Genomic DNA, 13,151 nt, shown 5'->3' with positions numbered 1-13,151 from the left:
CAAATGCTGAAAGCTGTGATTCCTTTTCCTCCATGTTTTCACATCAGTATCTGCAATGAGGTCCTTCATGACAAGTCTTTCCTCAAATATTGCTCTTGTATCTGTCCAAATCCCCAAAATGTTTCTTTTAGTAGCAGTATCTTCCTGAGTAAGAGGAATAAACACTCCCACTTACGGGCATACTTACAAAGCATCCCAGGCAAACTAAAGCACTCTGGTGGGGTGGGGGGAGGAGAGGTAAGAGGCTTAATAGCTTTTCTTCTAAAAAAGGAAAGACTTGTCCAGAAAAGAAATGATTTTAGACTCTCTTTAGTTTTATCTGTTACAGTATCAATATATCTGGCCAGCTAAAGGTCCCATGGTCACTCTTTCCAGATGCCCACTTGGCTCTCTCAGAAAGTATTATAATTTTTCCATGACAAACTAGTTAGCTCTTTTGAGCTATTTAGCTATACACACTATTAAGCACTAAATAATGTTTCGGCTGCCAATAGTGTGCCAATACTTCCTTATTAATGAGTAAGTACACTGTGTTTTAATTTAAAAATAAGCACACCAACCTTGAGAAGATTGCAGTTCATTTCAACACTGGGTTTTTTTTTAAAAAACACACGCTTGTTGGCACCTGCCCCCAAAGCCTGGCAAATCATCAGCTTGCTGCACAGGCTGTGGCTGACACCTACTGGTGTTCTATAGTATCACGCTCTGCTTTCCGGCATCATATTTTAGCAATGTAACTAAATAATGTAAGAGAAACTTCATACATTTTAATTTTTTTACTTCCATAGTTTATGTGAAGTGAGTACAAGACTGGACAACGATATGTTAACACCAACATTTTTGTTATTCTGTGCGTAACTAAGCCCTAATGCGGGATTACAGATGCCACACAAACTAGTTTATCTTGATCCACAGAATTTAGTCCACTAAGTTTTCAAATGTTTTTAAATTTTAAAATCCTGATAGATGAAAGCAATAATATTAAAATGCCTTGCAAAACTGCTCTTTTTATTTCCTTCTTTTTCACAACTTTGACTTACAAAAATTTTAGTAAACAACCTGTACCTAAACTCCTTGAGTATGAATACTTCCTAGTAAACTACTTGAAAATTGTTTTATGAATTAAGCCAAAATTCTCTTCATTAAATTTCACACTATCACTTAAACAATTTTTCTTTACAAATAATGTAAAAGTAAACTTAAGCAAGCACAGTTAGTATAAAACTTGCCTCAAATCTTGAATCAATCATGGTCTCCTGTATCCTTTTACAGAAACTTTCAATTCCCTTAAATGGGGATATTTTAGAATTATGTATCTTGAAAGAAATATTTCAAATACTTTGCAAACAAATGTTCAATTGTGTTCTCTTGTAGTCACTCTGCACCACTTACTTTCTTTCCTTCTCCTCTGGGCACCTGGTAGGATTACATTTCTCTCTTCAAGCTGGACATAGCTATGCAACTTGCTTTGGCCAGTGGAAATATGTCAAAGTGGAGGCCTTAGAGAAACTGAGCACAAGAGGTCTGCAGTGACCTTTGTCAGTCTTTATCCCTGAGTAAAGATACTATGAACTGAAGTCCCCAAGAGATCTAACAGAGTAGTGCAGTGTGAGCTAGAAATCATTGTACTGTTACAAACCACTAGGATGCAGGGTTCAGCAAACCCTGCTGCATCCTACCTCTAACAACACATTTCAAAGAAGTCACAAATTAAATGCAGAGTTCTTATAGCAATTATAAAAAGCAGAATGAAGTCAGACCTCTACCTCACACCATATACAAAAGTTAACTAAAAATTAACTAAAAATGGATCAATGACTTATACCTAAGAGCTAAAACCATAAAATTCATAGAAGAAAACATATGGGTAAATCTTCATGATCATAGATTTGGCAATGGATTCATAGATATGAAACCAAAAGCAGGAGCAACAATAGAAAAAAAATGGTAAATTAGACTCCTTCAAAATTAAAATTTTTTATGCATAAAAGGATATTTCAACAAAGACACTCAACTTCACTAGCATTAGGGAAATGTAAATCAAAAGCATAATGAGATACCACTTCAAAACCACCAGGATGGCCATAGTTTTTGCAAAATGTAAAGTAACAAGTGTTGACCAGGATGTGGAGAAATTGGAACCCTTGTACAATGAGAGTGAAGAGAGAAATATGCAGAGAAATATGTACAGGATGATTTTCTTCTGTTGTTTAAAAAGGGAAAAAATATACAGTATATAATTACATAAATACAGCAAAGGAATGAAAAAGGACACAACCAAACTGCTAACACTGTTATTCCAAAGTACAGAACAGAATAAACAGAAATGAGACTCCTATTTTCCATATATTCTTCTATGTTGTTTGATATAAGGGCATCATTCTTGTATGTATCATTTTTACACGTATATATCATTGTAAAATTTTATATCACTTTTGTATGTAAAATATGAAAAGTTTATTCCTATTAGTATTTAAAAAAGGTTTTTCCCTCTGCTTTAGTTTTGATACGGGCTTTCCCCAAGTTCTGAGTATCTGACATACAATCATCCTACAAATACAAACCACCGTGCAACACCAAGCAACTTGAAAGGAAAAAGGAAGGACAGAGGTCAGGCATTAGTGACTTCTCTTCTCGCCAAGAGGCTTCATATGATGAGGGGCAGGAAAGAAAGAAGAGGAATGTTAAGAGAGGGCATTTAAACAAATAAAACAATGTTAATAAGAAATAATTAAACAATGTGGAAATGGAAATGGTTGGCAGGTTCCCAAGCTTCTTTTCGAAAAAAAAAAAAAAAAAAAGGTCAATTAACCTATAATATGTTTGAGTTTGAGGTACTATATGCTTCCAATAATGTATTTTTTCCCTTTGGACAGTATTGCAGTTTCTTAAAATACAAACTTCACATACTAAATCTCTATATTGCTATAGGAAATGTACTTTATCAGTAACACCAGCAACATTTAAAAGCCTGAAGTCACTGGTTTACAGCACTCTAGGGCAAGTACTATTTCATCTGCTTTCAAAACCTGTGCAGTAAGCCATTCCCTGAATATACTCATTAAAAGTAAGCTGTCTTATACTCGGTATAGTCAGAGAATGGGATGACTGCTACCATTCCCACCATCCCAATATCTGTATGGCATTTTACAGTTTATAAAGCTCCTTGATACACATGCATCAAATGTTCCAGCTAAAAGAAAGCATTAAAATAAAATACATACACCTATCATTATAAACATATGCAACAATTTAATCTTCAGTGAAAAAGATGGCAAACTATGAACTTAAAAAGTATACCATTATAGCAGTTAAAATTGTGTAGTAGATACTTAAATATTTTCATAAAGAGAAAACTGCAGCTGAGAAACTGCCACAAAACCAAAAGTTTATTGTAACTTTTAAAAGCAAAGGTCAATTTCTCTGAGCAAAGTCTACACAGTGGACTATGACTGATAGTTAAGAAGTAATTCATTCACAGCTTTTTCTTTGTATGTCAAAAACAAGCACGAGAAAACCTGGGCAATAGTCCTAGATAAATTATTTCTTACACCACTTCTTCTCCAAAGGTGGGGAAAACATTAGATAAATACGGTTTCACCTCATGCAATGATGATTTTGCAAAAAGATTAATATAACTGTATACAGACTATTAAAGTTTGAAAAGTGAAAAATCTAATTTAAAAATCTAACTAGGCTTGCAAAATAACATATATACCAATATGCCAAACAGTAAAAATGAAAGATATACTTCCGCTTACTTTCAGACACAGCAAAGATAAACAAATTTTATAATGCCTTCTACCGATTGCAGGTATTTTACACAGATTAAATAAAATTTTCCAGGAAAATACTCCATATATAAAATGAAGCCAGAAAGGTATATATTCAGATATTTAGCAAGTCCATTATAGAGAAGGGAGAGAAGAATGGGTCCATTCACAAAGAAACAAGATATTATAAATCATCTAAATGAGTAAAAACTAGAATTCAGTGTAAGACTCAAATGAAACTAAGTGATAACCAAAAAAGGCCACATAAAGCAAATCCATTTAAAACAGAGACCAAATTTCACAGTAAATAGTGGGAATAAAAAGTTTTATAGGGACAGTCTCTTGAAAAATATTTGTTTTTTTAATCTATATGTAATAAAATTTAGGTTACAATGGTAACTATGTGCTTATTCTTAGAATATTAAAAAGTGAATCAAATGTTGGCTTTTTTTGGCAAAAACTTTTCCAACAAATTGGATGACAGCTCAATTCAAAGTCATTTGATTTTCAAAGTACAATTATAAAGAAGGTTTTCTGGTTTTTGGTTTGGGGTTTTTTTCAAAACACTCAAAAGCTACATCAAGCATCCTAATGCCTGTCTTAATATTTTAATCTTTAAATCATCCTCTTTTTAAATACCTCTAAATCATCCTTATTGGTCTTTCTCTTCTTTACTTTTTAACTGGTTTACTGGGTATTGTTAACATCCATAAACCATCTAGGAATCCAACATACAAAGAAAGCACAGGCCCAGACAGATGCACAGGCTAAGTGAAGAGAGGTTTCTGAATGGGAACAAATTTTGTAAGTGGCACACTACTGAGTATTTTGCTTTCCTACACAACTCCTGCAACCTCATAACTGCAGGAACTTGGGTAGTGAATTCTCACCTAATGAGAATGCCCTTTATGTGTATTTTTATTACCTGTTTACACACAACAAGAGGTAATATATATCTTGATCTGAATACCTTAGCATATGTAAAATGTATCTTGGTCAGGATCACATTATAAATGGCTTTTTAAAAAAATGCAATATAATACTGTACCAAGGTTGTAAGGGAGTTCCTTTTCATATAGAGTCTCTCCAAGTACTGTAGTCCCTCATCTTTCAGTAACTCCAATGGGAAATGCTGCAGATTCCTATAATTTAAGAACAAATTCTTGTGCTTTTCCAGCCTTGCCACAGAGATCGTCTTACAAAGTTCGGATGCCATGACTGAAAATATCCCATCAGGCAAGCTGCGGCACTACATCTTCTTAAAATCCACTTGATTAATTTCTAAACAAAACAAAAGAACTTAAAATTATAATATTGCTAACAAATGCTGCGAAAGAAACCAGTTAGCATATACAGCTATCTGCAGACATTCGAAAGAGAGTTATACATCAATTTCTGTATTTTTCTCTCATAACAACTATATTTTCACACATATTGAGGAGATTAAAATGAGTAATTATTTAATAAAAATACTCTCGCTATTTAAGCAATATTTACTACTTAGTAGGAATAGTCCTATTTGAAAAAACAGTTCTTGAACTTGAGATATGAATTCCTATCTAAGAGAAGAGACCAGTTTCATAACATGCAACCAAAGGAAGAGCTTAAAAATCAGACACAATAAACCCATTTCCTTCTTGAACTACTTCATCTTGTCTTTCGCTTAAGATATTTCAAAAATATTTAAATACACATAAAATATAACTAGATCACTTACAACTTCATTTCCTTCACTTCTTACTTTCTAAATATTGTCCTATATTCTAATATTTTCTTTCTTTCTCCTTAGCTCTGCAGATGATCAGAAGTAGCAATGAAACAGGCCTGGGAACATACAGTTTTACTTTATTCTTTCAGAGAAATACTATACCAGGAAATTAGAATCCTGTTCTTTTCTACTACAATCTCCCTTGGCCTTAGTTGCCTAACATACAAAATGGAGACAGAAGGGCCAGAACCCAGAACAGATTAACTTCCCTTCTAGCTCTGAATTGACAAGGATATGAAGAGAAATAACGCTGGTCATCTTATCCACTAGGCACAGAGCAGAAACTAACTTCACAATCACTTGCTGTAAGAAGAAACAAACCCTGAGCTTCCATAATTTGTCCAAGGTCAAACAGCTCAAAAGGGAACAAGGATTTTTTTCTTGGGCTGGGGAAGGGTGCCCAGTGGATTTCAAAGCCTGAAGTCTTTACATACAGTCTCACAAGGTCCCACAGGATACTAAGGAAATGCTGAAACACTAAAAAGAAGTTGAGCTTTGTTTAAAGATTCTACTCTGTTTTTCCTGGGCACCCTTTCTCAAACTCTCCAAAGGAACGTACCTTTCAAAGAAAACTGTTTTTCTTAAGAAAAACTATTTTCCCTGGCAATTAACACCAACTTAGTGCAAAATGTAGCAACATAAGCTTTCAATAACCAGTTTTGTAACTTTTTGGTTATTTTCTGTTATTTCCAAACTCTAATTCCTAATAAGAAAGCACCTGCCATTTTATACAAAAGGGCAGAGAGTATGGAATATTCAATAATATTCCAATGCATCATGAGTCCAATACCTCCCCATATTTATTCTACCTACTTACCTATTTTTATGAGACATTATTATGTGGCTCTGAACAAGATATTCAATCTTTCCACAACTTAATTCTCTCTCTGTAAAGCAAGGTGAACTAGACTAGAAATATTGATGATGCTATGTGGAAAGGGAGGCTTTCTGGGTAATTTGATTATTCACTTAAGTGGTAAACTGGAAGCAGTTTAGATGTCTCACAAGTATCTCAAACTTCACATTCAAAAGAGAGCTTTTGATTTTCATTACCAATTCAAATCTTCCGCACCCTTTCCAGCCACCCAGAAAGCCGGAAGTCATGAATTATTCCATCCAGTCATTCATCCACCCCTCTAACAATCTATCACAAGGACTATGGTTGCCGTCTCCAAAATATACCTCAAATCTATCCATATCTCTCCATCTGCCAAGACGAAAGCCACTGTCATCTCCTGCCTGGCCATCTGTATTACTGCTCTCCCTGTGTCATTCTAGTCACTTTGCAATACATTAATCACTTAGCGGGGAATCTTTATAAAAAGTGAATCCAATTATGTCTCCCCCTCTTTCTCAGGTAAACTGGCTCCCTAGTCACATGCATTCCAAATAAACCCCTCAAAACTTTATTTAGAAAAGCAGACCTACAAGTCTTGAAGGCTCTGGTCCCATCCACCTCTCCAGCCTGGCAGCACCATCTCTGGCTTCTCATCAAACTCCTGGACTTTTCGAGTGCTTGAAAGTACCAAAATCTTCACACCCCTTGCTGCTCTTGTCTTAGCCTTAAAAGCACTGTCCCAACACTCTTCAGGTTTCAATGGAAAAAATCTCTTCCTTGTCCCAAACTAAAGTATTATCTCTTACTCTTTCTTCGTAGGACTCTCTCAATTTGTAATCTACATATTTATTGGTGTATGTGTTTATTGTCAATCTGGCCAAGAGACTGCACTGTAAGCTCCTGAGGGCAGAGAGCTTTGCTGTTTTCTTCACTGTTGTATACCTGTCTCTAGATCAGTATCTAGCACAAAGCAGGCCCTCAAATAGCTGATGAAAGGGTGAAAGTAGGGCATGTCAGTAATATTGTAAGGTATTTTTTTTTATTCTCTGATCTAAGGTTGACTTGTAGATACTATATGCTGAGTGCTTGCTATGTGCCACAAAGATTTCTAATCCTTAAAACTCTGCATTGCAACAGACATTATTTAGTCCATTTTATAGATGAGGAAGCTGAGTTTCTCGGGGGATAACTTGCCAGAATTCCAACCCAGGTGGACTGGCTCCAAAGCCTGTACACTGCTCTACAATGTGGCCTTTCTTGAACGTCAATTTCCTATTAAGTGGTAGGCAAAGCTTATATAAATCTAAGACTACAAAGCAAAACCCACACTCACTGATGGAAGATCCAATAAGAAAATACAGTGTAACCTGGTAAGTTTCCTTCTAATCCCGCTGAATCCTGATGTGTGGGACTGGCTGCCTTTAAAACGTCATTACACCCTGTTAAAATGCATCTTGCTAGGAAGGCAGTTCGGGAGATAAAACCTACACAAATGAAAACTAAAAGCTGCCAATAATAAATAATGGCAATGGTTTTCTAATATGCATTCTTAAGCAACACACAGCCTTTACCAGGATCATCTTCTTACATATATTCCCTTCACTGCCTCTTAACTGTAGTTAAGAGCAAATAGGACACTTAATATTAGCTGTATACAACTGCACCTCCACAATAGTTTTCTCACAGGTAAACACCAACCCACTTTATTATTATTTAAAGCAAATAAACCTTTCCATCTTAAGAAAATTCCACACATTTTTAAGCAGATGTGTTTTAAAGGAAAGGAGTCCCTTAGGTTGACTTCCGTACTTAATTCAGTAGAATACCCACTCCAATTTCCTAATATTGGCGATTAGGGAATTAAAAACTGTACATTAAAAGCGTTTGTAAAGATTATTTTCTCAGTACTAAAAAGGTTGGCAGCAGTCTTAGGCAAAACACAGCCCGAGTTAACCAAACACTAAGGTCGTTAGAGTCTGGAAGCAGCGAGCCCAATGGCAAGGATTTCACAGACCCCGTATTGGGATTCTCCGGGCGAGGAGGGCGAGGAGGGCGAGGAGGGCGAGGAGGGCGAGGAGGGCGAGGTGGTCCCTGCCGCTGTGGCGACCCGAGGCCCGGACGGGCCCGCTCGGGCCGGGGTCCACTCGCCGCAGGCCGGACGCTTTTGCCAGATCCGGTCTGGGGCCCGGGCCCGGGCCCGGGCCAGAGCGCCCTGCTAAGTGAGCCACCCGACGAGGCGAAGTGCCACACTCACCTCGGCGCCGGCAGAGCCAGCGCTCCCGAGTGCAGGGGCGCTGGACGGCAAGCCGAGGCTCGGCGAATGGGGCGGGGCGCCGGGCGGGGGACGGGGAGGGGCGCGGGCGACGCGGGGCGGAGCGGGGCGGAACCCTCACTTGAGGGAGTTGGGGGAGGACGAAGCCGAGGAGAGGAAGATCGAACCTCGCGATAATGTGCCTCTGTTCTCGCGGTTATACGATAGGTCGGATGAGATGCTCGTTTTCCAAGCGACGTGCCTATTGGCCGAGAATGAGGCTTCGCCGCGACTGGCCCCGCCTTATGCTCAGCTCTTGCTTCCGGCTCCGACTTCGGAGTTTGTTGTCCAGAGTGGCTTTTTGCTTAAGAGTTTTGAGGCGGAAATTTAGCAGGCTCCAGCCTCAGAGACCTCCAGTAATTGATCTGTTCTTTCATTCATATGTTCGCCGTTGCACTCGTCCGCTCATTCAGTGCATACGCTGAGGAGTTACAACAATAGCACCCAGCCACTTACTGTGTACCATGCAGCGTTCTAAGAGCTGTGCATAGATTATCTCGCTTAACCCTCACAGAAATCCTATGACACAGGTACTACTACTATTATACTCGTTTGACGGATGAAAAACTGAGGTCCGGTGGGTTTATATAGTATGCCAAGGTTAGTTATCTGGTAGGTTAGTTATTAAGCACGATGTAAAAGCGGTCGCTGTGCGCTGGCAGGTTAGGTCCAAACGTAAGGCGGTACCCTCGTCTGTTCTTGACATTCGGGAAGGTCTGCTGTGAGAAACGAGCGTTAAAAGGACAATAACAACTTAATAAATTAAATATTCTGTCAGTTCCTGGCATGACTGAGTAAGCCGTCAATAAATCTTTCTTCAAGACCAAAATTCCTACGTCAGCAGAAAGAGTCATCAAAGAAAAACATCTTTATGTTAAAAAAAAAAGCCAAGTATTGCTAGGGAACAGCATAAATAATACATAATACATATATAATGCTTTGTTAATGTGACAACTTTTCTTCTGAAGTGAAGTTTAAAAAAAATTCCTCGTGAAACTAATGTTTATTGCTCTTTGAAAAACTTGATGTTGATTAATCCAGGGGTTCATTGTCACGCAACCTTTATAGATCTATGTTGGTTATTTAATTACTGTTAGAGATAAATAACCTAGAAAGCAGAGTTACATTAAATAAAAATAATACCCCAAAACAAGGTATGAATTGTAATAGAATACTTACCAATTATCCAGTAAACCTGGTCTTCAGAAGTTACTGAAGTATATGGCATGATGTATGTCATGTACTTCTAAGACCTTTTATACAGGTTTCTAAATACTTAAAATTTTGTGGTACTTAGAACTTTTTTGCTAGACTTAAAACGAGGAAACCTACAGTTTGTGTAAAAACAAAAATCACTACGGTATTATAGATCAACCCAAACAATACGATTCGCTCCTAATGTTGAATAGTCACACAAAAAAAGAATTAACTATAGACAGGACAATTTCTTAAAAAGTAATCAACGTTAGCCTCTTAGTTTTCATTTCTTAAAAAAGGAAATACTTTAATGTATTAATTTAACGTCCGATATTTGATCATGAAAAATAAATCATCTTAAAATAACTTCTGCCTTCTAAAATTGACACAAAAGTAGCCATGTGATTCTTTGTATTAGTGTATTATCTTACGACCACTCTTCTCTCAATTTGTCTAGCATCACTTTCAGATTTTTCCTCACTCGGAGCAAAGGGGGAAAGTCCTCTGGTTTAAATTAGCGATTGGCAATCTTTGGCAAACTTTAACATCAACAGTCAGCGATACCACTTTAAGAAAATTCCAAGGAAAGGACAACCCCATTTTAAAATTCCCGCCTCTGGCTCCCAAGGATTGGGTTGCAAACTTCGACAAAATCCTCTTCTCCACTCCTTATTGGTGCATGCTCTATCATTCTTTCTCCCTGGAATTCTGTGAGGTACCAGGTTGCTTTACGGGAAAAGGCTGATCCAATTTAGTCTGGAACTGCTCCGCTTTCGACTTTTTCATGGTCATCAGTCGGTACAAAGAATCACCAAACCGATACAGCGTGGACCAAACTGGCAAATCAGGCTGCGGAGACAACTGTGTAATTCGATGGAAAAAGAAACGGACCACCTCTCAAGCACGCAGGGTAACTGACAAAAAGATTTTACGACACAGTGAGAGATGTGAGAGTTAGACTTTTCTGATTTTTTTTGCTAGTTTTAAAGGAGTAAGTGTCAAAGGAAAAGCAGACAAAATTCAAGCATAACATAAGAGTGGCAGAAAGAGAGATTTTCAGAGGGTGTTTTTCTCTTTAGGAAGAACATTATTCCCAGATTAGCAGTGGATTTTTGAATGGTAAAGAGAGCACACTTACAAGATTAATTATAGATTATTTTATACTCCAAGAAGCTGTGGTTTGTTGTTGCTTTAATATGGTTTTAAAGGAACACTTACTATGTTATTGTAATTATCAAGTGAAAAGGATTTTTTATGTGTATTATCATACCTAGCATAATTGACAAGCCATCTATTAAAAGATATAATGGAAAATTATTATCACCTTTAGCCCCATGTTTTGTGTGTATCTATAAATTTGGAGATCCAGGGACAGATCTGCTAATGACCAAGGGCAACATAATATTGGTATATGAAACAATCAGTAAGTAATGAATGTAAGGATAAATTCTCAAAAAATGAATTCCAGCATTTATATTTTCAAAAATGATATTTTCACTAAAACTAAAATATAAGTTTAGGAAAATACTGACAAATGAGAATAATGTATTTTAAAACTTATATTTGAAATAGCAACATTGATTAAGGATCAAAGTCCAATATGTAATTCCAAAATATAGCATCTTAAAGATTCTTCAAATGTTAATTCAACTAATAAATATAATACTTAATGGCACGTCTGTACCTCTACAAGGCCTAAGAGTAGGTATGCAATAAATATTTCTTGAGGATTCTCTGTTGATCCATATATGGGGATATAAAAAAATAAAACAGTCTCTGAAGAAGTTCATACTCTAGCTAGAAGAATGAGACTCAAAAGATTTAAATGAAAACCTCTGGATGGTTTTTGGTGAATAGATGACTGTTAATAGACCATAGGTGCTTCAGATACTCAGATCAGTATGGCAGGAACATTCAAGGAGAGTTTCATAAGGTTAAGATCCATTCTGGGCTTGAGCAATGGGCAGAATTTCTGCAGGTGGAAAATAAGGAAACCGCATCCCAGGGTAGTGGGTGAGTTGTTAGCAAATATGTGCGACTAAAGAATAATTAGCTCTCACATAGCAAAGGTTCATTTGGTGACCTTGGTTTAAAAAAAAAAAAAGCATGAAAAGTTAGAGAAGAGTCAGAATTCCCAGAATTATGGAGTTTGTTCCTAGGTTTTAAAAGTAATATTTGAAAAGGATAAAGCTGACATTGCAACTTAAGATAACTCCAAGGAAAAGACTGGAAGCTAAGGGTCTAAATACTGTAAGTAATGGAGTGCATGTTGGTAGCAGCCTCTTAAGACATTTTATCCAAATACCTTCACATGGTTGAATAGCATAAATCTTGATGCATTTCTTTCTATTCTTCTAAAGCATTGAGCTTATTTTTTTTGTGCAGCACTACAGATATAAATTTTATTAGATGTGACAATAGTGCAATAAAATAGTAAAAGTGATTGTTGTTTACATTGCATCGGTTCTTGCTTCTTTTCCCTCAGAATTTAAGTGTGTTTCTTAGTTGTATTTAACTGAACTGAAGAAATTTCAACAACAACAACAAAAAAGCTGTGACTGAAGAACACCATGGGGGGAAAGGGTATAGCTCAGTGGTTGAGCACATGCTTAGCACATGTGAGGTCCTGGGTTCAATCCTCAGTACCTCCATTTTAAAAAATATAAATATAAATCAACCTAATTACCTCCCCCCGAAAAATTTTAAAAAATGAAAGAACAGCATGTGGAGACGAGAGATATTCTTTCTGAGACTATAGGCTTTCATCTGACTTGTTTATCTCAAACAAAACTCAATTCCATACACTCAGTGATCTGCTACCATGTATCAGGTACTATCCTCAGTATTGGGCAAACAGAGCTGAATCAAGAACCATCTCTTCCCAAAAAAGCAAGTGTTTCAGGGATACAAGCAGAGTGTTTGTTTGCCCTGCTTCAAAACTTGCTTCAAAGAATCTGAAGGTCATCTATCCTAAATTCTTGTTAAGTGATTTTTAATCAGATAGATGGAGAAGGAGGCTATCTCTAGCTGTGGAAAAGAATCCAGAGACCAGGGCCCCTGATGACAAACATGGCAGCCTGCAGCGCTCACCAGATATTCCATTTACTGCCCTGGATACCCAGCTAATTTTGCAGTTAGGGAGCAGATGAAATGTTAGCGGACGTGAGGTGTGTCACCCATGGGCGGTGTTAGTGAAAAGTCCATCCACAGTTGTTCAGTCTCTGTTAGTCAACTGTGACTCCTGTTGATGTACAGTTAAACCTT

The 13,151-nt window shown here is 37.1% G+C and overlaps 2 protein-coding genes across 6 annotated transcripts in view; one reads left to right on the top strand and one right to left on the bottom strand.

Annotated features, from left to right (window-relative positions):
* Positions 1-8,790, bottom strand: part of LRRC28 (leucine rich repeat containing 28) — a 105,328-nt gene extending 96,538 nt beyond the window's left edge. For all 3 annotated transcript variants that reach the window (XM_032469399.1, XM_032469398.1, XM_032469400.1), the window contains exons 1-2: positions 8,634-8,790; positions 4,822-5,054 (exon numbers count right to left, since the gene is read on the bottom strand). In XM_032469399.1, coding sequence (XP_032325290.1) covers positions 4,822-4,989 — 168 coding nt within the window. In that variant the 5' untranslated portion in view covers positions 4,990-5,054; positions 8,634-8,790. The remainder of the gene's footprint in view (positions 1-4,821; positions 5,055-8,633) is intronic.
* Positions 8,791-9,202: 412 nt separating this feature from the next.
* Positions 9,203-13,151, top strand: part of TTC23 (tetratricopeptide repeat domain 23) — an 83,322-nt gene continuing 79,373 nt past the window's right edge. The window contains exon 1 of one of the 3 annotated variants that reach the window (XM_032469397.1): positions 9,203-9,220. Coding sequence is in view for 1 of the 3 variants with exons in the window: in XM_014556696.2 (XP_014412182.2) it covers positions 10,761-10,797 (37 nt within the window). In the remaining 2 variants the exon portion in view is untranslated. Of the gene's footprint in view, positions 9,221-10,436; positions 10,835-13,151 lie in introns of those variants that run through there. The other 2 variants (XM_006181669.3, XM_014556696.2) reach the window with 2 other exon arrangements.

Source organism: Camelus ferus, chromosome 27, assembly GCF_009834535.1.
Source record: "Camelus ferus isolate YT-003-E chromosome 27, BCGSAC_Cfer_1.0, whole genome shotgun sequence".
NCBI lineage: Eukaryota > Metazoa > Chordata > Mammalia > Artiodactyla > Camelidae > Camelus > Camelus ferus.
This window is presented reverse-complemented; position numbering and strand designations above follow the sequence as displayed.